Source organism: Denticeps clupeoides, chromosome 20, assembly GCF_900700375.1.
Source record: "Denticeps clupeoides chromosome 20, fDenClu1.1, whole genome shotgun sequence".
NCBI classification, from domain to species: domain Eukaryota; kingdom Metazoa; phylum Chordata; class Actinopteri; order Clupeiformes; family Denticipitidae; genus Denticeps; species Denticeps clupeoides.
This window is the reverse complement of record NC_041726.1, coordinates 6,612,568-6,635,162: the sequence shown is the minus strand read 5'-3', so window position 1 is coordinate 6,635,162 and position 22,595 is coordinate 6,612,568. Positions and strand designations below refer to the sequence as shown.

Below are 22,595 nucleotides of genomic sequence, written 5' to 3'. Positions count from 1 at the left end.
CCAGTAATGTTTATATTTAAAAGAAAGCAGTAAAACATTATTAAACAGTTAAATAAATGACGCATCATAATAATACATTTTGCTCATAAATGTTCACCTCAAATTATAAAGCAGAAATTTGGCGTGACTGTCCATGTTTTTTACATTTACGGCATTTATCAAACGCTCTTATCCAGAGCGACTTACAATCAGTAGTTACAGGGACAGTCCCCCTGGGTTAAGTGTCTTGCTCAGGGACACAATGGTGTTAAGTGGGGTTTGAACCTGTGACTCTGTAGTCTTCTGCTTCATAGGTATGTTACCCACTAGGCTACTGCCATCCCTTGTCCATGTCATCAGGAACGCATGTCTGGGCAAAAATGAAAAGAATACAAAAGAAGCAAATCAAGGTAAATATTAGTTTGGATTTTTATCAAGGCTCATTTCTACATATGTGTGTACGTAATTGTAGGTAACTGCGTAATTGTTCAATTTGTGTGTATTTCGTGTTAACACCATAACATGTCACATAACGTCATATTAATGAATAATATGTGTTTATATCATCGTCACTAGACAGATGTTTGTAGGTAGAATGTTTTGTATGCTGTATGTAAACTGCCGAACTGCCCGCGACGCACAACTGCGCATGCGCACGAGAAACCGACGCGAATACGGGGAACGAGCGCCTCCGGGATCCGGTTTCTCGCCGTGAGCTCCGTGGTCTGGAAGCAGAATGGGATGCACCACAAGTGCCACAACCACAGAGGTTTCGGGAGCCAAACCCCGTTCGAAAGCCGAGGACGCCAACGGAGCGTGGGCCACAGGTAGATAAAGCAAAAAAAAAACAAAAAAAAACAAAACTTTTTATAAACCTAGATTTTGCATCCAGAGCCGTACCTACTCAGCCGCGCAGTGTCCGTTTAATAATTAATGGTTGGAATGAATGAAGTCTAGCCAAGATGCAGAAAATAGTTCCTGTGGGATATAAATAATCCAGTGGGAGAATAGAAATTATTTGATGATGATGATGATGATGTCACTTTCTTCGTGGTGGACCAGTGGTTACGCTGCTTGGGTTCCATCTTTACCTTCAACAAGAAACTGAGCACCGTCTGAGGTTGGACTAAACGGTGGCCTGCGGATTCCAGTACGGGATGTGCAAGAGCTCTTGGTGTTCGTGTTCTCTCCCAGACGACCAGTCTTGGTGTCGTTCATGCTGGACAGAAAGCCTGGGGAAATCTGTGTCGTCATTTCCATGATGGTGAAAGGCTTTCTGTTCACTCTTATCTGGCTGCATTAACATTTAACCGCTATGTGACAGCTCAAAGGCATCGAAGGATATCGCATGTGCTTTAAAGATCCCTGTTTTTTCTCCATAGCTTTGCATGACTTTTCTTCTGAGGATTGAAATGCGTTCATAACGCTGAAAAAATGTCTGTCAGGGCATTTTTTAAATAACCCTATTATTTAAAAAATGCTCTGTTAAATAACCCTATTATTTTATTTTATTATTTACCCTATTTTAAATATACCCTATTAAGGGATATTTAAAATCGCAGGTCGTTCCTTTCACGCGTGAATTACGGAGTGGCGCCAAGGCCGTGGATATGTGATTATGGCGGCAGGGTCTGTATGGAACAGTATGGCAGGGGGGCGGTGTCATTCAACAGCGACCCAGTGTGCAGAATGTCACAGTACGCCTGGATTACGGCAGTGTCGTTCATGCTTTGACGTTATGCCGCCCAGGAGCTTGGTGGCTCCTGGGTTTAAAACAGTAATGCAAATTGGGCGCCCGAAGAAGGACACAAATGAAGTGGAGAGTGTGCTAATGTTTGCATGTTTGTTTGCATGTTTGTTCCTGGAGTCTTTCCGTGTTGCACCTGAGGACTTTTTTTTTTTTTTTTTTTTTTTCAGCTGCAAGCAGCGCGAATTCTGTCATCATGAGTGGATTGATGCAAATCGATTATTCGCGACCCATTTCACAATCATTTTTTCAGCCCTGCGTGCACACAGAGTTGCCGTAGGCGCGCATTGCACAGCGGAGGTGGTAAACTGCCCCTCGCCACCATTTTTACAGGTACAGCGGCCCTGTAAAAGCATATCAATTTGGCCATGGGTTGTGATTTAAACAATAAGGGTCTGTAAAATCCTCGTCTAGATCCATAATCCATGAACGCGAACACCCCCCGTAATAATACGTTGTCATTTTTTCCTGCCCTCGCATGTCTTGACTGATGCAGGAGGTGGTGCTCTGACGGGGACGCAATGCAAATCCATTTTTGAATACCCATTTCCTTTATAGCAAAAAGATGTAAAAAAGAAAAATGAGTCCCTTCCTTTGGGAAGACAATTAGCAACATGCAAAAGGGTCCATCCGTCCAGCGGATGCTTCCAGTTCCACTGTCGACTAGCGTTCCAGCCTCGTATCACTGGTAAATCAGCTACAGAAAAATGCTAAACGGGGGACTGAGTCCCCAAATACATGAAGTTTTCGTACAAATATTTTTAAAGTTACGATTACGTTACAGTTTTTTGGGGGGGGGCTGCAATGTCCCTTTTGTTCCTTTGACAGGTACAGGAGAGGGGAATGGACCCGCGGTGGAGACTAGTCAGAGCGCAGACCAGGCCCCAGAGGACAACCCCGCTTCCGCGGGGCTGCTGCCGGACGACGCTGCTTCTCCACCCGCCTCCAACCACTGCCTGGCACTGTTGGAGAAAGCCGAGCCGGGGGAGACCCCCACCCAGGAGGCCCCAACTGCAGGTGAGACCCCGCATCCATAATTTGCATGCGTGTAAGTGAGGCAAACCAAGATTTGGCAAAATTTAAGTAAAATATTTTCAAGTGGTGCTGTCGCAATGAAAAATGTCGCTGTTTATGTAATTTGTTTATTGTAACCTAGGTCTCGGGTCAAAGCTTGACGTTCAGGGAGTAGAAAATTGGCACCAATCACTGCTTCTCGCTCATGATTAACTCTCAATAAGTCTAATTAAGTTGTTCAAATTTACAAAAAATGTAAAGTTAACATTTTTTTAATCTCTCTACTGGATGCCACGGACCTACAAGGGTCTCCGTTGATGTCTTCAGCACGTACGTGCAAATGTAATGTTAGGGCCAGAGTCTCTTTCCCACACTTGTCTCTGTAATACTTTTACATAATGTTCATAGCAAGAATTGATCACAATTAACTCACAAATAATTTGAATTACTAATTATAATTGCACATTTTGGCAAAGAATTGACGACAGTTTCGCAAAATGTGTGATTAATACAGGTTTGTGCCTGTCAAGTGATTGACAGCCCTAATTTTAAGTGGATGTAGCTGCCTGAAATTTTATTGGAAAACTAATTTTATAAAATAATTTTTTTATACCCATTTCTTGCAGTGTGGGTACTAACATGAAAATTTCAAATTGTGAGATTATTTAACATTAATACAATAACATGAATCCCCCTCGCCTGTCTATGGTCCCGCAGTGGCTGGAAATGGTGTCAGAGGTTCTGGAATTTGTCACAAGGGGAATTTAAAACGCCTACACGACTTTCTGTCTGCTCCAAACATCGTGGTTGGTGAACCATGCGAATGCCTGGGGAAATTCCTGGTGAAATCTCATGGTGGGACTGGCTTTATGTGGCTGAAACGGGGGACTGAATTTCAGAAAGAGATTTCAGATACCGTATTAGGGGCCACAAAACAACCCTCTTAATTGGGGACCTTTTAAGATTGTTAGATTTTCAGTCACTGGTGGCATTCGTTGCCCGATAGTTATTGTGACCCGGCAACCTTTACATTTTCTGCCTAATGAGGCTTCCAGACCCACACTGAGCATCTACGGTTCTGTGCTCTTTAAACGAATGACTAGCCAAGGAGACGACAAAACCAAGGAGACCAACAAGCAGAGGGACCTGGCTGAAGCAGTAACCACTTTCATCCATGGGAAGCCAGCAGAGCTAGTCGAGGAGCATAAATATCTGGCACCATCTTCGACCCCCTGCTGAAGTTCTCCTCCAATACAGAGGAGGTTCTCTGGAAGTGTCACCAGCAGCAATACCTTCTTAGGAAGCTCAATTCCTTTGGACTCAGGACAGACATTTTACTGACGTTTTTTTTTTTACTAGTCCTTCATAGAGAGTGTCATATCATTCATCTATCTTCTGCTGGTTCCATTCCACCCGCGTGCAGCACACAAACCAGCCACAGAGCACTGTGAGCGTGTGCTCTAAGATTATTGGACTGACTGTGAGATCCTCATCACACATCTGCGTCCAGCAGACATTAGAGATCAAGATCATTCGAGACCCCTCACGCACTCTGAACTCTTCCTCTGCTCTGATGGTCCGGCTGCAGGACACAGAGGAGGAAGGTCACCTTTGTTCCCAAAGCTGTCCTCCTTTTGAAAGCCTGACATCACCTCACCTAATCCAGACCTACTCAGATTATAGTCTCTCACTTCTCGTTTTTCACTTTTTAAAATTATGCACCTTAAGTTTGGTGCATAATTGGCCTAGCGAAGGAAATGGACCCATAATCAGAAGGTTGCCGGTTCGAATCCCGAGCCACCAAGGTGCCACTTAGTTGCCACTGAGCAAAGTCACGGTCCCCACACACAGCTCCCTGGACGCCTGTCATGGCTCACCAAGGGTGATGGTTAAAAGCAGAGGACACATTTCATTGTGTCACCGTGTGCTGTGCTGCAGTGTTTCACGATCACTTCACTTTCACTATGTACAGTTATTTATCATATACACTGAAATTGTTATTGTGTGTCATCTGTTGTGATGTGTGCGCCACTCCACTGTGCCTTTTAAAGTTTTTTGGAATTGAATTGAATTTCCCTGACGTGCGATCGCACACAGGGTTAAAACAACAGAGAAGGTAGACAGTGAGTAGAGCGTAGGGTGAATTCTGACCGTTTCTTTTCCCTCCAGGCACCAACTGTGTCACCACAGGTCACGTTACTAAGAGCTTCCAGTACACACGGATGTGCTGCTTTCTAATTAACTTACAAGGGGAGAAATTAACTTATGAACTGCAATCAAATGTCAATTGCAGATATCGAGGGATGGTCACCATGTACCATTTTTTATTATTTAAAATTTTTGTTAAAGTCTTTGAGTGGAAAGTCATCCAAAGGAAGAGAGGTGCATGCAGCTTGATGATGATGATGATGGCAGTAGTCAGTTCTTAAATGAAACATGTAATATACAGTACAGGCCAAAAGTTTGGACACACCTTCTCATTCAACGTGTTTTCTTTATTTTCATGAGCATTTACGTTGGTAGATTCTCACTGAAGGCATCAAAACTATGAATGAACACATGTGGAGTTATGTACTTAACAAAAAAAGGTGAAATAAGTGAAAACATGTTTTATATTCTAGTTTCTTTGCTCTGATTACTGCTTTGTACACTCTTGGCATTCTCTCGATGAGCTTCAAGAAGTCACCTGAAATGCTTTTCCAACAGTCTTGAAGGAGTTCCTAGAGGTGTTTAGCACTTGTTGGGGTCCAGCTCACCCCAAACCATCTGGATTGGGTTCAGGTCCGGTGACTGTGGAGGCCAGGTCTCCACTTTTTGTTAAGTACATAACTCCACATGTGTTCATTCATAGTTTTGATGCCTTCAGTGAGAATCTACCAACGTAAATGGTCATGAAAATAAAGAAAACACATTGAATGAGAAGGTGCGTCCAAACTTTTGGCCTGTACTGTACTGTACATTAACATTCTTCTGTTTCTGAATGAAGCTGCTTCTGGTGAGCCGTGTCCAGTGCAAGCTACTCGGAGCTCTGAGTTACCAATTTTTGTAAATGATTATCGAGGCATTCAGGCTCTACCATTCAGGGTATATTTGCTCTGTGCTCGGCATTCATGTCATCTCGGCTTGCCAGAATCAGCCCTTGTGATAGTTTTTTCACATTTTTGTCATGTTGGTCACAATGTGCCATACTTGCTTTTGTGTTACGATGATATCTCACATGCAACTTCCAAAATATTTTTGGAGAGGAATAGAGACTTGAGTGAATTTATCTCTGATGGAGGGTGTCGGCTGGTGGGATTTGACCTGACAAAAAGAGAGCTGAGGTGCAAAAGAAACAACCCACTGTGCAAAAAGCGAGTACCAGGTTTAAATGGCTTCTGCACACCATGGATCAATATTCTGAAATCCTGAAAGTTTGGGTTTTGTTTGAGGGTACAGGGTCAATTGTGATAATTTCTCTTCCCACAGAAGCTTCAGAAGCTCCAACCTCAGAAGAGACTCTTCAGGAAGCGCCAGGTTTGAGGAGCTTCTCCATGTGAAATGAACAAATTTCTTGGTCTCTTATGTTCATTCTTATTTCTAGTGCTTGTGCTCTGTTTGTTCCTTCAGCTCCTGAGGAGGGGAACTGAAACATGATTTTTCGAAAAAAAAACACCAAAAGGAACCGGTATGGTGCTTGGTTGAAAAGAGTAAACCTCAGAGGAGATGCTAGTTCTCTGCCTGTCTGTTGCCAAGAGGAAGTTGAGGATATTTTAGTGGTGCCTTTTTTCCCTTTTGTTGGTGGTTTGTGGGAAACTTTTCTACTTTTGTAAATAAGAGATTAATTAATTAATATGTCTAAATTAATATATAAAACATATTTGAATATTTATACAAGTACTAGAGGTGTAGCCTTTATATACCTGGATACAAATGCATTTTAAGCCTTTATAGAGGCATGGCATACTAAATGATGTGACTGTACTGTAATTAAAGATTTCAGTCCTGCATTAATACTGTTATTTTATGGGTTTAATATAACATACAATCATGTTGATTCATTTCATTTTAAAAAATTACAGAAAGCAAAGGTGAATGTATCCGCCTTCCACAGCTCCTCACCTTGAGTCGGTCTTAGACACTTTTGTTAGTTCTTTTTAAAATTGCTCAGTGGGCGGAGTTAGCCTCAAAGCTGGGGGTGGAGTTTCCATTTTTAAAAATGCCAAAGATACGTGAAAATGTACTTTCTGATGCTGAATAAATGTTTGACTCTTGCTAAAAAAAAAAAAAAAAAAGAATGTGGGTGTCTCTAGAGAAAATGTTCGAACACACACCAACCTTTTAATGTTTAATCCACTGTGAGAACATTCAATACGAGGTTCCACGTGACACAACAGCCATGTTAGCATGTTGCTTTGCATTCAAAGAGGACATTTTTAAAAAGACTGTTTTTTAAGGAAAGAATGGGTTTTCAGGACTTGTCATGTTCAGAGCTTGTGAGATGTCTGGCCGGTTAGTCAGGAGACATCAGCGATGGGCCCCAGGACAGCAACCGCCTCAATCTCTACAAGACCACCCTTTAGTACAGGGAAAGAGGGGAAATTAAATATTTTATTACATTATTGTCCTAATAACCTCTGAAATGTTCTGTGTTTAGATACATAGATACATACTCTGGGCAGGGCAGCCACCTGGTACGCAGCCCTGGCAGGGAAATATCGGGTAAAAACTACCAACAAAATGAAAAGAGAAGTTATTAGAACATTTATTATTATTACAATAGAATTCTCATTCAAAACGTGAAATGTCTGTAAGCCTTGAACAAGGGAGCGTAACAGATGCAGTTCCTGTGACTATTAATATCCACATCAGTGGATATGGAGTGGACATTGTTGGTGTAAGGCTCCATCTGAAATAGGTCACGTCTGCTACATGGCGAGCCCGATGTTTCACGTTACCGCGTAGTGTCCCCTTACTAACAAATACTGGTATACCATTACTCACGGTTCCGCACGGGAGGAATTATTCGTCTTGGCAGAGCCACAGGTTGGCTGGGAATATTCTTTTAAAAAGACAGGGTGTCCACGAATCCTTAAAAAGTCTTAAAGTCTTAAATTGGATTTTTGAAAAAGAGATAAGGCCTTAAATATCATTAAACATGACTAGTTATTCTTAAATCCAGAGTTAAAGGTCTTAAAAATACTGCAGACCCAATACATTTATTTACTAGTGACTTCTAAATAATTAGGCAAATCTGTCATTTGTGTTTTGCATTTTTATGAATGAGATCGCAATTATTGAAACCGCAGTGTATGGAATTAGAAGGCAAAATTCTGCACTTGCTGGCGGACATGTTCTCCTTATATAAACTTTTCTCTGACATTAGGAGGGAAAAGTATGCAATCGCGATGTCACATTGTGCGATCACGTGAAAGCAAACTATGCAATTAATATTATGAGTAGTTGGACTGATGTGACAATATATTATGTAATTTTCTCACATTTTACCAACTGACTAAACTGAGACCGGCTGCCCAGTCTGGTTTCAGTGTTCCGGACTGGAGTTGGGGATCGCAGGGTAGATCGAGTTCAGTGCGGTAAATGCTCAGTCAGCAAACATGAATTTCCAGTCTATAGTACTTATACTTTGGGTGTGATTGTAAATGCTTGTAAATTTGTCACAGTGATTGGCTAATTTTTTTTGGAAAATGTATTCACTCTTTTTTGATTAAATGTTAAATTGATTTTGAAATATACGTCAGGTGATGGTGACTGCATATAGAACATATATAAAACTCCGGGGCGAACTCCTGTTCTTCTTACAGAGAATTTTAACCGTTTAAAGCCACGCCCACCCCGTACAACAGCGGTCTTTTTAAAGCAACACGCACAAGTCATATGTGTGACATCACAATGACAGCCCAGGAGGGAGTGGATATGGAATAGGGAGTGACGGTGAACGTGTGGTTAAAAATGCATCAACAATACAGATTTGTGTCAGCACCTAAAACCCTAAAATTGCCCATTTATATCCAGCAGTTCCTACTTCTATATGTAGTACATCTTTCCTTAAATGTACCAAAGTATTGATTTATTTGTTTTGATTAAGCTGCAGTGTTGGGGAAATAACATTTGTAGTGATGTAACGATTTGGTAATTAGTAATTTTATATGATTTTTTTCATTGGTAGGCACAATTAATCATATTGCATATTGCAGTATTGATCTCAGTAACCGCGATATGACTTTTTTCCCCCAAATTGTGCAGTCCTGAAATATGAAACCAAAAATATTGTAGTCGCCCTTTAGTGGCTTGCTGGAGTACAGGTAATATGAGTCTGGTAACGTTGACAAAGGCTAAAAAATAACAAAGATTTGGAAAGAAATATTAATAGATTGTAACATTGTATTAACATTGTATTTAAGGAGAGCATCTGGCCTTCACAGCGTCTGCCAAGAAAAACTCTGTCCTTTGAGAAATGTAATGTGAAAATTGCCTGCAGAAACCCTGTAAAAGTGCATGAAGAAAGGCTCGCTATCATGCTGACAATTTGCTGTGTTTTTTTGGCTGCGAGGACATGTGTGTTCAGTGTTGTGTTTCACGGCGCCACACTGTGGTGACGTCTGGAGCTGATCCGTCAGACGCTTACACTGCTTGTAAACCTCGTTGACGTTGTCGAAGTCATTGATGTCGGCCAGAAGCACAGTGGTCTTGACAACTAGTGAGAAGAACAGGCACTGTGGAGTTATTCTGTTTCTAAAAGCCATGGCGAGACAAAGAAGGGATAAAAGAACCAAGTTACCATTTTCATAGCCACATCCTGCGGCCTTCAGAATCTCACCCATGTTGACGAGTGCCTACGAAATAATAAAACGTCCATTCTGTAACGTTCCCACAAGTTCTGCAACGTACAGCCAGCCCAATGCCCTCTCACCTGCCTCGCCTGGGCCTGCACCCCGCCAGGCACCAGCAGGCTGGAAACGGGGTCCATCCCCAGCTGCCCTGAGACGTAGACGGTCCGATCCACCACGATGGCCTGACTGGGGACAAGGTCAGAGGGGAATAGGGTGGGATTTCAGGCGTCTGTGATAAATGCGTGTTAGAGGGTGTCTGTTGTCTGTAGGGTCACAATTCGTTGCAGTGTGTGTACAGCAAACAGCGGGATCAAAGGTCAAGGCTTAACATTTTAAAGTCGTTCATTTTATTCGTATTTGAAATAAGAGATTTAGAGACTTTCTTTCACCATAATGCGTCTCTGTGTCCTGGGAGGCTTGGCACCTTTCCTAAACCACTGCAGCATGCTAGAATTATGAACCTTTCATTGTAAAACATATATAGCGTTCGAGAGGGATGTGGACGGAGGGCACCCCGGTCATTGTTCTGCAGGATCTGCCTACCTGTAGACGCCCTGGCGAACCGGAGCTCGGGGGGTGTACGCTACTTTCCTCTCCACCTCGCCCATCTCCGCCACGGCTGCTGCTCTCCAGCTCACCACCGGTGAACTTTGTCTCCTTCAGGGCTCCTGGCGTCGGGGTAAATGTTTAGCTCGAACGCAGGATGGGACGGGGTATTTGGGGTGTGTGTGTGGGGGGGGTGTTGCACCACCGAGGTCAGTTCATATCACCGCAAACAACGGTATAGAAAATTTCTGTTATTGAAAACAAATAGCTAAATAGCAAAAATACCCTAATTTTTGCAATTGATTAAAATACTTAAAAGTTTACCAACAAATGTCCATTTCAGTCATTGTGTGTTATGTGTGCATAATGATTTAAATTTTAAAATCTCACTTATGGTGGAGATATTTACAGACTTTCCAAATTGGTGATAAACAAAGATAAACCACAAACCATCACTCAGCATTGACCTTTATTCATGAAACCCGTAAATGGGTTTCTGTTACAAAAAAAAATCTTATAATGCTCATAAACAATAAATTAGTTAAAGAGTGTGTGAAATGGAACACATGCTAACAGAAAGTATCAACGTAAGGCAGCTACCTTCATTCATCGTTATTATGCTGTACAGACATGGCTCGGGTGGCTCGAGAGTTCAGGAGGTCAACCTCATTTTGTGACATTCGGCAAAATTCATTTAAAAAAAGGAAAAGGGTAAAAAAAAAAAAATAATTCCAAACTTAGTGGCCAGATTCAATTAAGCTACTAATCGTTGCCAAATTCTAATAAAGTTTAGCACAAAAAAAAAAAGCACCAAGCTGTGGTCCCTAGACTTCAAAACCAACTTCATGACGTTCGGTTCATCATCCCATTTCTTTTAATAAAAAGAACGGTGATGATTCACCTAATGAGGAATTATAATTCAGAGACCACTGAGAGAAAATTGTTTTTTTTTTTTTTTTTTAAATATAAATTAAAAGAATAATAAGAATGGAGGGAACCGAGGGTCCTCGCGTTCCGATACACAATCATGGGCGAAGGCAAAAGGGGTGCCGATGTAACCCCTGGAGTCCTCAGTTTTTGGGGGCTGCCAGTACCACAACAGTGGACAGCAAACAAAAAAAAGAAAAAGAAACAAAGTGTTGAGGCACTAGCAGCACATACAGACGTCAAGACTGAAAAACCTTCACATTCTCAGCCGACAGTAACAAAACCATCACACACACATATACAGGACAAGCAAGTATCTACAGAAAAGATGAGTTTTAGGGTAGAATCGGACATTTGGGTTCTCCACCATACAACATATTGTACATCCGGTCTCCTCGTATCCACCTGAAACACACTCACTTTTACTGTAACATCTAGAAATCTAAGGCATTCTCATCATTTGATTGTCTTTGGTTATAAAAATACAATACGATATTATTGTTATTACTTGACTTTTGAAAGAAATTCATTAAGAAGGTGACATTTCTTGTGGGCAGAGTAAACTATAACGGCGGTCAGTTCCAGGACGCGGCTCCTCAGCGGTGCAGAAACGAAGGACGAGCAGCGCCTCAGAAGTTCTGCTGCCGCCGCTTTTTAGCGTCCATGGCGTCCAGGATGGGCTGCCGCTTGGCCGTGTAGCGCTGACGCAGCTCCTCGATCTCCCGCTCCATCATCGGGTCGAGCGCGCTCAGACGCATCTGCAGCTCCTCGAAGTCCAGATTCTTCAGCTACAGGGAGTAACAGAACCAAAAAGCAAATCAAATATTTTAAATTAAACTGAAAAAATAAAAATAAAAAATTCTGAATATATGTTGTCAGAAGGTTGTCTGTTCGAATTCCGATCTGCCAAGGTGCCACTGAGCGAGGCACCGTCCCCACACACCGCTCCCTGGGCGCCTGTCATGGCTGCCCACTATTCTCTCTATCACAGTGACTATTTGGAAGGCCGTTCATTAGATGTAACTCCAGAATCGGTATCAGATTCAGTTCTTGGCATCAGGGGGTTTCCAATCACTGCTTGTTGCTCACAACTAACTTACAAAATCAAAGTCTCCATCTTGAGGAACCTTCCAGCTGTCAGGAAAGGCGGTTTTGGGGACGGCGTACGGGTCCTGCTGGTTGTGGTTGTAGTTCTCCTGTGCTTTATTGGAATCCTGCTTGTCGAAGTAATCCATGAAAGAAGGCCGTGGCGTCGGCTGGTTGGTGGCGTTTCCTTTTGAAAAAGAAACATCAGTGAACATGCAGGCAAGTCCGGAACGGCCATAATAGGAGCGATCCTATGAAAAACACGGACTCCTCATGGATCCCATGTCTTCCTCCTCCTCCTCCTCGTCGCTGTTGATGACCATGGTGCCCAGGTCCGACTCCAGCATGGTGCTGCCGTGCTCGATCATCGTCTGCGCCCCGTCGCTCATGGTCCCTGTGGCCCGCATGGTGCCGGCGCCCTCCGACCCCGACTTCACCATGGTGTGAGAGTCCACCTCCACCTCCTCCTCCTTTTGGATGAAATAATTTTTTTTTTTTAAAGATGTTTAATAAAGGGAATCCAAAAGGGGAAAAATGACGTTCTGTTCAGTTTGTACCGAGTTCTCGTCATCCTCTTCCAGCTCCCTCTGCTGCTCCTGCTGCCTCTTGGCCTTCACCTCCATGGCCTCCGTGATAAGGTCACGTAGGATGGTCACCGGCTTTGCATTAGTTATAAACGGATGCTGACCACAAAAACACCACCACCGCCACAGAAAACGCCACAAAATGTTTTAATAACTTTACACCTCCTTTAAAGGCACAAAAAAATGTAAAGGTTGTGAGTGCAGCCTGACCTGCAGGAGCTGGGTGGCCGTGGCCCTCTGCTCTGGGTTTTTCACCAGACACTTTTTCACAAAGTCCGTGAAGTCGTCCGTCCACAACTCCGGCTTACGGAATGTCGGCGGGGGATTTGTGGGAATCATGAAAATGGCCTGAAAGTGGGAAAATTCAACGTTATTGGACTCATCTTCTTGACGCATGTCTATGTGGGTCGGTTGCAAGTAAAAGGCCGTAATCATGAGACCTAAAGTGGTACTCACTCTCATAGGGTGGATGTCAGCGTACGGAGGCTTCCCTTCGGCCATCTCTATGGATGTGATGCCCAGGGACCAGATGTCTGCCACGCAGTTGTAGCCGATCTCCTGGATCACCTCGGGAGCCATCCAGAAGGGCGTGCCAATCACGGTGTTCCTCTTGGCCATAGTGTCCTTATAAAGAGCGAACATGCAGCTGAGATCCTGGTACGACGGCAGGATCAACAAGGTCTCCAAAACAAAAAAAAAGCGACTCACTGTGAGCTGGCCGGCCACGCCGAAGTCTGCCAGTTTGGCGTGACCCTCCGTATTGAGCAGGATGTTGCCAGCTTTGATGTCGCGGTGGATCTTCCTCATGAAATGAAGGTACTCCAGCCCTTTCAAGGTGGATTTGAGGATGGTGGCGATCTCATCCTCTGTAAGCTGTTGTAAAGATCAGGCACACAAACAAACCCTTGAGAGGTATGAATTACAGGAGCTCAGGCTCAGTTTTCACTTTAACATTTCAATTACATTCAATGGTATATAACAGCATAGGCCAATACAAACCATGACAAACTATCATGATTGTTTAAATGGTCAAATATCGATTCACCTAAAGTGTTTATAGCAGAATCTCTTTGCTTTCTATGATATGTGCACAGAAATTGTATTGTATTGCTGGGCAGCAACACAACATTCTTCTCCATCTGTAGACTCGTAGATCATTCATTAGTTTACAGAGTCGGGAGAGACAGACACCCAGTTCTTCTTGAACAGCTCTACATATCAGCATGAACATAATTGCTACTTTTGACTAGCATTATTTGTTAGTTATTTTAATTAGTTTTCACGGTAGTGCTAGAAAGGAAGCCACTGCGTAATGCCAAACACATACGTACAGTTTTGTTGCGCAGCCTGATTATGTCGGACACCGATCCGGCTCCGCAGTACTCCATGACTATCCACAGATCCGTGTTCTTAAAGTAACTGCCGTAATACTTTACCACGTAGGGGCTATGAATTGGGGTTAAAAAAACAACAAAACAATCAATTTTACTAGCCTTTTGTATTTGATTTTACTGTCACGTCTAATTCTATAACTTTTCATTAACTATGCACATATATGCAGTTCTTGCACATGTTTGTCTAGCCTTGTGTGTCCTGAAATATCCAACATAACCACTTACAAGCATCCTACACACTGTTGTCCAGTTATGTCCCGTTTGTCCTATTCATTGTACAGAAAAGTTTTACATTTCTCTTATGGAGATTGCAAGTATTCAAGTGGAATCAATATGCAAATATTGGGGGTGAGTCCTGAAGTTATTGAAAGTGCATTTCACTGCGTGTGGTACTGCTACAACGACGCATGGGACAAATAAAAAGTCGTCCTGAAAACGCGAGTACCTGTCGCACTGCTGCATGATGGAGATCTCCTTGATGATCTCCTGGAGGTCCGACTCCACGGGGACCTGCTTGATGGCCACGACCTGGCCGGACTCCTTGTGTATGGCTTTAAACACGCTCCCGTAGGACCTGCGCAGAGGCGAATGCGTGAAAAGAGCCGCGGACGTCGGATTTCTGCGCTTTTTATCTCCCCCCCCCCACCACCACATTTCGTCTCGGCATCGTCTCACCCCTCGCCGAGCTTCTCGAGAACATCGAAGACTTCTTCCGGCTGCTTGGTCAGGCTGTCCTCGCTCAGCTTCTTCAATTTGCTGCCGGGACAAACACTCGTTAGGCATTTTTTTTTGTTGATTTTTCTTTCCGGACCGAAAGCAGAAGTAAAAGTCGTAAAACAGCGATAAAAGCGAGACACGTGGTTATTTTTAAGTTAATTGTCACCAACCAGCAACTGTACCATCGGAATTTCAGCATAACCTCACACACATGCACAACTGCGTGATTTTATGCAGAATAAAAGCCCAAGTTGGGTCTGTTTCGCTCGTAAACATCTTCTCCAGCTTCGTTTTTTTTTTTTTTTTACCCTTTGGGCGCGGGCTGCTCCATTTCCAAACCCGCGTCGTGCTGCCTAAACGCAAACGTGGTGCGCAGTTGGGGCGGCTAAAAGGTCCTTGTTCCGAAAATCATGTCAGGTCCTCCAACTTTTTCCTGCCGGGCGAGCTATCTAGCATTAGCCGCGTCCACAGCCGAGCCCGTCTGCCATGAATGTACAACGCGTCGGCCAGCTCGCTTTCCGCGCCGCGCACTACCGACCCCTGCCGGTGCGGAGGCGGACCGCATCTTAAACATAGACGCACATGAACTAGCGCCCGGATTACCGCTGTCCAGAGGGCAGTCTCCGTTCTAGAACTATATATCTGTTGCGTGAAAACCGAACGCCAGAGCCAATCAGCAAAGGCGTTGTTGGGAGGTGCCGCTCCGGCTTCCATGCGTTTCGCCCCAGTAGCGTCGAACGTCGAATGCTGGTATTTAAGTTATGCTTGTTGTATCTAGAATGTGTTTAACAACGTCCTGTTCCGCTGAACGTGTTTAATATGCAGTCCAATGTGGTCCCGCTATTATGTACCCGAAAAACGTGAGCGCTGTCAGCGGCTAATGCTAATGGTTATACGGTAAACCGGATTCAAGTGGCGCGCCGTGTAGTTGTTCCGTTTTATCTAACGCGTGTCTGTCGTACGTAGAACAACGACGGGCCCTGTGTCGATGGTTAACGCTTTCTGTTGTTTTGGTAAGAGGATACGAACATGGATCCCCAGAAGGATCTACCGCCACCCAAACAGCAGCCCATGATCTACATATGTGGAGGTAAAGCCTGGGCTCGGTTTTTTTTTTTTTTTTTTTTGTAATAGTGACTGACCGTTGAAATGACGAGAATTGACTCCACGCAGAATGTCACACGGAGAATGAGATCAAGGCCAGAGACCCCATCAGATGCAGAGAATGTGGCTACAGGATCATGTACAAGAAAAGGACCAAGAGGTGTATCCTTTGCCCGGTGGTGAAGTGGAAGTTTTTAAAGAAGAGGTTTCTTCCCAGCTTGTATGGTGTACAGTGCATTTTACTGTTAAGTCTTAATAACATATGGCTTTTAATGTTTTACGTGATTGATAATTACACAGAGAAAGACTTGTGAATTGCTCTGAGACCACTTTTATCAGAAGAGAAAAGAAACTGAATACATCGGTTTATGCTTCCATGTTTTAGAAAAGGAATTTACTTATGATGGAATAATATTTTTTCCTAACACATTCCAATTTGTTGTCATTATATTGAAATAATTGTCTGATAATGTCTTTATTATCATTGTAACAAATACAAAGAAATTAGGTGCAGCCAAAGGGATATCTATAAATATATTATAAGTATAAAGTAATGTATATACTGATATAATGCAAAATATAATATAAAATTAACATTTAAGAAATGAGAGGTAGACAATCAATCACCACAATACAATAAAATACACAATACATGCAGTAGAAACCGTCCCCACACTGCTTCGCGGGTGCCTGTCATGGCTGCTCACTGTTCACTCAGGGTGACGTGTTAAATCCAGAGGACAAATTTCACTGTGTGCACCGTCTGCTGTGTATCATAAGTGACAATCACTTCACTTATCTCAGGGTAGAAACTGCTACCCTGTTTGTAATGCTCCTGTATCTTTTCCTTAAATAATGCTGTTAATCCTTTTGGTCCATTAATGTGGGTATTTCTAAGAACTGTCTTATTTAATTCCTTAACTTTTTGTCCCCCCAGTGGTCGTTTTTGATGCACGGTGAAGCTACAAATTTTCCTCGAAAAAGGCCTATTTTTAAATGAAATGCAGCCTACATACTCTGCGTTGTTAGTTACCTTTGGCGTAACACTGAGACTGATGGTGTAAAATAATATAAAATGAATCTTTTTGTAAAGTTCTCATCTGTTCCTATGTTTTCTGCAGTTAGACTTTTTCTGACCAGTGAATAAAACGTCATATTTCTAAAGATGAAGTTCATTTCTTTATACACACACACACAGAGGCATCCACGTGACATTCAAGAAAACATGAGCCGCTTTCTTCCGTTGATTTGGGGTCCGGTTTTATGAACACATTCTGCAGCTGATTCACTTTGTGCATCTGCATATAAGGGTGTCTGCAAAATGCTGTAAATGTAAATTTTCTATCGGAACCAGCAGTTTGACCTACACTAACCCAACATGCCTAAAATTATTCATTTTTACACTATGGATGCATACCAAACATACCATTTAACCTTTATTTGTTAGACATTATGTTAATATACAGGGGAAAAAACACCTTTGTATTTCTATGGCAGCTGTTCCTTTTGTTGAATTTTGTGATGATTGATTGGACCGAATTTCACCAAACAAGGAAAAATGTCCTTAACTCTACTATTTCATGTCTTGACCGTTGAACTGCAATTTTGTACATTATTTAAGCACCGTTTTAGGACAATTGGGAGTTTTTTTTAATTGAAAAACATTAAGAGCTCTCTGTGAGTTGGTGCTCTCACTTAATCGCAGTCAGAACTGTGTGTCGTACTAGCAAATATAATGTAATTCTGTGGAGAACGGAAAGTGGGAATAAATCGCCTCTCCGCGGCCTGCCATGCAGTAAATTGGTTCATAAATCTTGCTGTTGGAGCGATGAAAGGATCTCATGGATCAGGATCGCCCCTCCCCCTCCCGCCTCCGCACTGCACCGGCCCCGCCCCACTGTTTTGCTGTGACGTCAGAGCCGGGTGCGCGGCAGGGGGCGTGTCTTCCCCCGCTGGCAGCAGACTGGACGAGAGTGCTGACGCTGCCCCGGCAGACGGAGCCCGCCGATGGGGAACGCTCAGCAGAAACCCCCCGGCAGAGGGGACGGAGGGGCCCCCGGGGGACAGAGGAAGACCGCGGCGGGACCCCCCAACGGACCGCAGGCGTCCAGCGGGAAGGGGCCGGCGGTGAACGGCACGCACCCGAGCGACTCCCGCGGGCCGGAGCGGCCGGAGTCGGCGGAGGACGGCGGCTGCCTGGACGCTCCGGCCGGGGCCCTCCCTCCCCCGCTGGCCCGGCTCAAGAACGAGGGCAACCGGCTCTTCAAGAACGGCCAGTTCGGAGATGCGCTGGAGAAGTACTCGCAGGCCATCGCCGGCTGCGCGGAAGCAGGTGGAGTAAAGACCTCCAACTTTAACAAGCTCCTCCCCCTCCAGAAGCGGAATACAAGCCGGCGTGATGCTGTCATTTTATAGCGGGCAGCTGCTTCCGTCTCGAATCTTCGTTACAAGCATTGTGATCTCTTCTGAGATCTTAACATTTATACATAGATATCTCCGCCAAATATCCCGTCATCATCTGACGTCCCGTGACGTCACCGAGGCGGGCCTACGAAATGAAATTAGAATGAAATCTGTCGCTAAAAACTTTTGTTGTAATATGAATTTCCTACAATCAGTAAGAGAACGATTGACTTAAATACAGAAAATGTCCATATTTGTCTGGGGACGAAGGATTTTAACGACCCTTTTGGCTCGCTTGTCATCTCTTGTGGAGCGTGTAGCCAGATCGGCCTTGATGTCACCTTGGTGGCCTTGTTGTGTTGTGTGTGTGTGTTGTGTACAGGTGTCGACAGTCCGGAGGACCTGTGCATTCTGCACTCGAACAGAGCCGCCTGCTTCCTGAAAGACGGGAACAGCAGTGACTGCATCGCAGACTGCACCAGGTACGGCCACCCCGCCCTCTCTACACACACAGGCAACCAGACGTCATAAGCAGGAGATTAGCGGCCGGCAATTAGCAGGGCGTTAACGGGGACATTCGGTTGGACGCTCACCGGAACAAAGGATTCTGGGTGAAATTTTATTTATTTTATCACAATGCTTGTAGCGTTAAGCCGACCACCTTATCAAGAGTGACTTACGATGACTAGTTGGAGGGTCAAAGGTCAAAAGAGAAAACCCTTAAAGGACACATGAGGTAGATGAGTTCAAAACCTGGGCAAGCTTCTTAATTTACAAGGAATGAATTTAATTTGCCGTGTTTTTTAGTATCAGGGGACTATTTCTGAATGGGTGAAAGGTTGCAGACAAGGACCAGATGAGGTCATGCAGGACCTGATCCTCTCTGCTTTTTCATCCTCTTAACGCCAGAGCCCTGGAGCTCCACCCCTTTTCCCTGAAGCCCCTCCTCCGGCGGGCCATGGCCTACGAGTCCCTGGAGCGCTACAGGAAGGCCTACGTGGATTACAAGACGGTGCTGCAGGTGGATGTCAGCGTGCAGGCGGCGCACGACAGCATTCACCGGTGAGCGCAGCCCCCACGGCCGTTTCGAGTCGGGGGGGGGGCCCGCCTGACACTCGCGTCTTCTGTCGCACACTCAGGATCACCAAGCTGCTGATAGAACAGGACGGGCCCGAGTGGAGAGAGAAGCTCCCAGAGATTCCCCTGGTCCCGCTGTCGGCCCAACAGCACCGGCGGGACGAGCCGAGCGCCGAGGCCGTGCAGGCCCGGGCGGCCAGAGAAGCGGAGAAGGAAGGTCAGTGAAGGCTGGAAACGATCGCGCAGCTTTATACTGCACTTAACGCAGGATTTTCCCGTATCCTCGAGGCAAATTTACTCAAATGTATTCATATGTTATTGAAGTGAAAGGGAAGTGATTGTCATTGTGAAACACTGCAGCACAACACACTGTGACACAACGAAATGTGTCCTCTGCCTTCTGATTATGGGGCCGCTTCCTTATCCGCTAGGCCACCATTTGTTATTACAGTTAAGATTGTATTTCATTGTATACAAAATGCATCGTAATGTGATATTTATAACACTTTAGCGCTCAAATCCTGCTTAATTGATATAAACAGGAGACAGGCTGCATCCAGCTTGCCCCACACTTCGCTCACACAGTCTGTGAAGTCAATGTAACCCAATCGGCCGTCGGCGTAATGGAACAAGGTGGATAATGTTTCTGCGCACCGGAGCGGAGCCTGTAGAAAATGCCCTCTTCCCTCCCGTCCTCCCCGTCACCCCATGCCCTTGTCGTTGCAGCCAGGAGAGCGGAGGTGCAGTTCGGGGCCCTGAAGCAGGAGGGCAACGAGCACGTGAAGCACGGCCGGTTCCAGCAGGCGCTGGAGAAATACACAGAATGCATTCGAATCAAGCCGGCCGAGTGCGCGGTGTACACCAACAGGTACGAACACAGCGTGCTGCAGGTCAACCCTGGAACGGCATTCGGGGGAAAAAGGAACAGGAGAAACTGCCTCCGGGGGACGGGGAACCTGATCCTTGCTGAGACCGGCCGATCAAAAGACGTCTTTAGAGGACATTTCCACATGGAGGATAAAGTGGATCAAGATAGATATCCTACTTATGTATTGTATAGTTTGTATTGTATTGTTCATTATACTAGATTATATTTTGGCTGATTTATTGGCTGAAAGCAATAAATATTATTCTAATTTTGATCTTAAAAAGTGCAGATTTCACACGCAGTGCCGTGGAGATTTGATATAAATATATAATCTCCTTTTATATAAATTGCATCATGTTGTCCACCCACGACCCTCTAGAGCCCCCACCGTCAGCAGGGGTCGCTGTTACGGCGATGACGAGTCGACCCGCCCGGGTTCTACCGTTTCGATCCGATACCAAGTAAAATTGTATCGCCGATACTGATCCGACACCGATGCTTTATTCAAAAACTAAATGTGATTTTAAATACTAAAACTTTTTTGCTGGGGGGCGGGGTACTTAGAAAAGACCGCCCATTTCCGTGACGTCACCGAGGCACGTTGATGCACGTTTAATTTCAGTTGGAACGTGGTACAGAAATAGCAGAGCGAACATATCAACGCCGTTGTGCCAGTGTCGATCCAATACCGACACGACCTTGGTAGCGATAGCATCGATGTTTAGGACCGATCCACTGCAGGATCTGAGCCACTGACCCCCGTCTCCTTTCCGCTCCTCCAGGGCGCTGTGCTATCTGAAACTCGGCCGTTTTGAGGAGGCGAGGCGAGACTGCGACGCCGCCTTGGAGACCGAGCCGGCAAATAAGAAGGCCTTCTACCGCCGAGCACTTGCCTTCAAAGGGCTGAAGGTGCGTCAGACGTTGGTCCATCAAAAGTCACAAATTATTCTACATTATTAACATAATAGAGTATACAGTAATAAAGAGATGAAATATTACTTGGGTCAACTTGTTTTAGTAACTTTAAAATAATTGCTGTAACCAAAAACAGCATGCATGAATTTTCATATAACGCTCCTCTCCCAGGACTACCTGGCCGCCAGCACTGATCTGCAGGAGGTGTTGCAGCTGGACCCCAACGTCCAGGAAGCAGAGCAGGAGCTGGAGCAGGTGACCATGCTGCTCAGGGAGAGTCTGATGGCTGGAGGTGCCCATGGTAGGAGTCTTTAATTATTTTTTTATAAAAATAATATAGGTTTACTATCGAAGAACTATGAAAGCCCAGTCTTATGGCTGAAGTCCTGAGGAATTTCGGATTTGTATAACACTCGGTTTAACACCACTTCCTTCTTCCATTTGCAGGTTGAATCAGGAGAACCGACGGCAGCAGGAAGTAGCCTGCAGAGCTTCAGAAAGAAGAAAAAAAAAAAACCCATCTGTCCATCAAAGCCTGCAGTGGAGCCGCAATCACCCCTGACTGCTGCTTCACTCTGCAGTAAACTGTGGGGCCGGACCAGAGGTCCACATGGTGCAGCATCCTGCACACTGAACACATTTTATTATGCATGGATTTGTTTCTCTCTCTCCCCATTCTTTTTTTTGGTTTTATCCAGACGTCCTGGGACTTGAATGAATGAATGCAGCACATGACATGAGTGCAATGTTCTTCTTATGGAAGTCGGTTGGCTAAACGACCCAGCCTGACAACAAAAGGATGCAGCGCCTGCATGCGAGATGTGCCTTCATCAGCCAAGCAAACTGCGCCCAATCACCCGTCTTCAGCTTCACCGTTAGAAACTTTATAATGAGATGAACAGATATATGACTTAAGTCCTGCATGGACGCATCCCATAATGCATTACCAATAATCAATCAGCACAGACTCTCAACTCAGAAACACAAACATGCGATGCGTCAAGTACTGTAGCCCTGCGGGTTCCAACTCAGGATTCAAATGGGGGTTCATTGCTCAGTTAAAGCTCTGAGATTTGAACCCTACGTTTTCAGGAGAATTGAATGTATTTGACAAGTTTCATTTACTTTTTTATAAATGAAAAAAATATATATATATATATATAGCAGTAGAACACTGAGGTTTCATGTGATTGAAATTGCAGCATGATTCATACATTTCAGAATATGTACATAATGGCCACAAGAAATATTTCTGTTGCAGCATGTATTTTTCCATTAAAAAGAAGCAGAATAGATCGGTGTCTGCCGTTGCGTCCATGACCCTGTGAATGCTTATTAATACAGCTTTAAAGTCCACCGGTGGTCTTAAGTCACACAGGTGGAAATATTTCACCATCAAAT

The 22,595-nt window shown here is 44.4% G+C and overlaps 4 protein-coding genes across 5 annotated transcripts; 2 read left to right on the top strand and 2 right to left on the bottom strand.

Annotated features, from left to right (window-relative positions):
* Positions 1 to 7,151: 7,151 nt before the first annotated feature.
* On the bottom strand, positions 7,152 to 10,216 carry LOC114770448 (2-iminobutanoate/2-iminopropanoate deaminase-like). The gene is made up of 6 exons (XM_028964387.1): positions 10,117 to 10,216; positions 9,654 to 9,759; positions 9,522 to 9,576; positions 9,369 to 9,437; positions 7,393 to 7,448; positions 7,152 to 7,296 (listed from the first exon to the last, which is right to left on the bottom strand). The coding sequence occupies exons 1-6, from the start codon at positions 10,179 to 10,181 to the stop codon at positions 7,237 to 7,239; spliced, it is 411 nt and encodes a 136-aa protein (XP_028820220.1). The 5' UTR covers positions 10,182 to 10,216; the 3' UTR covers positions 7,152 to 7,236.
* Positions 10,217 to 10,571: 355 nt separating this feature from the next.
* stk3 (serine/threonine kinase 3 (STE20 homolog, yeast)) lies at positions 10,572 to 15,345 on the bottom strand. Its single transcript, XM_028963791.1, has 11 exons — positions 15,136 to 15,345; positions 14,786 to 14,866; positions 14,556 to 14,684; positions 14,048 to 14,162; positions 13,425 to 13,589; positions 13,173 to 13,340; positions 12,927 to 13,064; positions 12,690 to 12,815; positions 12,401 to 12,602; positions 12,147 to 12,319; positions 10,572 to 11,834 (listed from the first exon to the last, which is right to left on the bottom strand). Exons 1-11 carry the CDS (start codon positions 15,156 to 15,158, stop codon positions 11,676 to 11,678), a joined length of 1,479 nt encoding a protein of 492 aa, XP_028819624.1. The 5' UTR covers positions 15,159 to 15,345; the 3' UTR covers positions 10,572 to 11,675.
* A 164-nt stretch (positions 15,346 to 15,509) lies between these two features.
* On the top strand, positions 15,510 to 17,095 carry polr2k (RNA polymerase II, I and III subunit K). Its single transcript, XM_028964328.1, has 4 exons — positions 15,510 to 15,577; positions 15,848 to 15,917; positions 16,001 to 16,093; positions 16,869 to 17,095. The coding sequence occupies exons 1-4, from the start codon at positions 15,572 to 15,574 to the stop codon at positions 16,889 to 16,891; spliced, it is 192 nt and encodes a 63-aa protein (XP_028820161.1). The 5' UTR covers positions 15,510 to 15,571; the 3' UTR covers positions 16,892 to 17,095.
* Positions 17,096 to 17,865: 770 nt separating this feature from the next.
* Positions 17,866 to 22,487, top strand: spag1a (sperm associated antigen 1a). 2 transcript variants are annotated; one of them, XM_028963836.1, is made up of 8 exons: positions 17,866 to 18,263; positions 18,717 to 18,816; positions 19,244 to 19,396; positions 19,474 to 19,628; positions 20,138 to 20,279; positions 21,062 to 21,188; positions 21,366 to 21,495; positions 21,642 to 22,487. In XM_028963836.1, the coding sequence occupies exons 1-8, from the start codon at positions 17,939 to 17,941 to the stop codon at positions 21,644 to 21,646; spliced, it is 1,137 nt and encodes a 378-aa protein (XP_028819669.1). In that variant the 5' UTR covers positions 17,866 to 17,938; the 3' UTR covers positions 21,647 to 22,487. The 2 variants fall into 2 exon arrangements, 1 of the variants encoding a protein (XP_028819669.1); XR_003743324.1 differs by lacking the exons at positions 21,366 to 21,495; positions 21,642 to 22,487 and having other exon boundaries at positions 20,138 to 20,981; positions 21,062 to 21,189.
* The last annotated feature ends 108 nt before the right edge of the window (positions 22,488 to 22,595 follow it).